The 3,161-nt window shown below is 30.4% G+C and overlaps 1 protein-coding gene across 1 annotated transcript in view; it reads left to right on the top strand.

Annotated features, from left to right (window-relative positions):
- Window positions 1-401: 401 nt before the first annotated feature.
- Window positions 402-3,161, top strand: part of LOC105624955 (endothelin-converting enzyme 1-like) — a 19,195-nt gene continuing 16,435 nt past the window's right edge. The window contains 1 exon segment of the mRNA XM_012206298.1: window positions 402-507. Within this exon segment, the coding sequence (XP_012061688.1) occupies window positions 402-507 (106 nt within the window).

Here is a 3,161-nt window from a genome sequence, read left to right as displayed (position 1 = left end):
ATATGTGTATATATATATATATATATATATATATATATTATTATTATTATTATAACCATAAAAATTAATTTAAAAAATTAATTTAAAAATTAATTTAAAATTTGAAAGAAATTTAAGCGTATAATTTTAAGGAAAGTGAAAGTTTTAGGAATGAAAGAGAGGAAAAGAAAGGCAATTTTATTCATAATATCGAATATAATATAGGACATAAAGAATCTTTTTTATCTCTCATCGTGATATAATAACGATTTCAGATAAATGATTTCGATGATGGAAATTACTCACTGATGGACGTACGTACGCATTATTGTTAAATTAATTGAATGAATGCATTTATATGTATATCAAGATATTAACACGTGTCCGCAGTTCTGTCACAGACTGTCAGAACTTAAATAACAATGAAGGCCATCCTACGGAAGACGAACATAAACGATTACAATAGATTTCATTGGAACATTTTACCCAGCTACGATGATTACCTTGTCGAAGAAGAGAATAATGAAAGTGAGTAAACAGATAAAATAGGATGATTCCTATCTAAAAATTCCAAAGAACAATTATTAATTTTTAAGAAAAACAAACAAGTAGTATCATGAGTATCGTGTCTTGTTACGCACGCGTTTCTTATATTATTTTTATATTTCAAGTTGAAAGATATATGTACCTAAATCGTTACAATCGTTTCGAACAGAGAATAATCAGTCATCAGTATGATAGATGATGAGATGGATTCAATAACGACGGGGTCGCGCGTAGAATGTGAAATATGACGTATCGTGTTATTGAACGATAACTGCAAGTTATTAAGGTCGATTGACGAGTAACTCGATGTAAGGAGCGCATAAAATGTCTCTCAACTTTTGTGTGTGTGTGTGTGTGGGGCGCGTGTGTGTGGCGCGTGTGTGTGCGTGTGTATGGCGCGCGCGCGTGGCGCGGTGCGTGTGTGCGTGTGGGCGCGTGTGCGTGTGTGCATGCGTGTGTGCGCGCGTGTGTGTGTGTATGCGTGTGTGCGCGCGTGTGTGTGTGCATGCGTGTGTGCGCGCGTGTGTGTGTGCATGCGTGTATGCATGCGTGTGCGTATGCATGGAGAGTGTATGCGTTTCGTGTACAAAGCCGTGTCTCTCTGGCTTACTCTCGGGATTGGTTGCGATCTTATGTGTGTAAATTATTCCAACACAAATGTCGCTTGGTAGATTTATTTAACTCTCATAGTACGTAGACACTCGCGAACTCGATGAGTTAACACTCGTGCTTCGATCGAGGACAGGCACATAATAATCTATCTGTCTAGTCCATTTTCGACTTTGGCGCGCATTTAATGTCTCGTTTGTCATTGACGTTGAAATAAAAAGTTTTGTGTTTACATTGTTATTCAAGATTTGTGGTTGCTCAGGATTAGTTCAGTGAATAGGCAACGATAAAAAAAGTACCTATCGTTCACGAGAGTAAATTGAACGATTGAATGTACAATTAACTACCTATATCACGAAAATATAAGAATTTCGCGCAATAGTGTTTTCTTTTCTTTTCTCTTTCTTCTTTTTTAAAAGTGATTTAATTCCTCTCAATTCAATAGAATCGATTGGAAATGGTTCAACAGCTTTTCGCGCACAACTAGTTTTTTCTATTCTTCTTTACATGAATTTTTTAGAAATTGTATTATCGAAATTCAGTCTTTATTATTATTATTAGTAGTATTAATTAGTAGTATTAATATTATTAGTAGTATTATTAGTAGTATTAATATCATCGAATTAATAAAAAACGAGAATACAATTTCTGTGAAAAGTAATTGAAGCATATTATTCACAACTGTTGATCCTTAATTTTATTACATTTGCAGATTATATATATTAAGAAATTCTGTTGTAGAAGACTGGGGCAAGTTGTTACATGGGGTAAGTTGTTGCAGTTAGGTTTTTTAGTTGTTGAATGGCAGTACATTTTTACAAATCTTCGTACGTGATTCTTATGATACTCTTTACAATTTCACATAGTTTAGCCGCTATAGTTGCATTGTCTAGAAGATGCTACGTTTGTTTTCCTGATTTTCACTGTGAAAATAAATATTTCATTGTATAAATTGTACCTATTATTATACATATACGTATAAGATAGAGATATTTTGATTATGCTTGTGTATGTTTTTTTATATATACATTTGGTTATAATAACATGTTTTTGTTTTATTTGAATCTATGTGTGTACTGATTTTTGATTTGTATTTTTCTGAATAAAAAATGAAGAGTTCCGGCAGATTGCATTTCGATCGGAATAGGTTGTTACACTGATCCCATACTTGGAATTAAAAATCGTCTTTGTTTCTCTTCTACAAAATTGTGTGGTCTTACAAAAAGAAAGAAAAGTAGAGGACCTACTGTATAACAAGTATAAAAACATAAATCTCTTGAAAATCATTTTTAGTGTTAGTATTTTAATGTTTTTTTAATAATAATAAATAGCTCAACTGAGGAGCTTACTAATATATATGTCATTTTAACTTAATGACATATGTTTTTCGCAAATTTGTAACTAAAATCACTTTATATTATTTTTGATTAGAACTAACTATTAGCACTATTAGCTACTATTAATGCATTTTTTATAAAGGCTGTAGCCTAAAGAGAGTAAAAGTATCCCAGACTCAAAAAAATTTAAAACTTTTTAAATAAAGATGACATATTCAGAAACTAATTCAGGCACACATTAATTTTTAATATATTTTTAATATATTTTTAATTTTTAATATAGAAGATGTCGCATAATTGTTGAATTTTAAATTTAAATGTTATATCTGAATATATATAAAATATATAAAAAAAAATTATATTATAAAGAATGAATATATGTATATGTTATAAAGTAGTTAGAAACTAAGTTAGAAAAAAAAATAATTTTCCTTTTCAGATCAAAAGAAATTACAATATTTATTAAACGTGAAATTTGTAGTGATATCTTCCGAGTACACTTACGAAATTTTTTGGTAGAACTTACATTGATATTTTTAATATATATTTTTTCAAACTTTTTTAAATTGATATTTTGTAATTGAAAATAAGTATTAATATTTAAACTATTGGGAGTACATATTAGTTCGGTCCGTTTCCCTAAAGATGGCTCCAGTTGTGAATGGTTCATAGTGACAGCTGATTTTGGCG

The sequence above is a fragment of the Atta cephalotes genome (assembly GCF_000143395.1).
Source record: "Atta cephalotes unplaced genomic scaffold scaffold00097, whole genome shotgun sequence".
In the NCBI taxonomy this organism is placed as follows: Eukaryota; Metazoa; Arthropoda; class Insecta; order Hymenoptera; family Formicidae; genus Atta; species Atta cephalotes.
The sequence above is the reverse complement of the archived record's forward strand: the minus strand, read 5'-3'. Positions and strand labels throughout refer to the sequence as shown.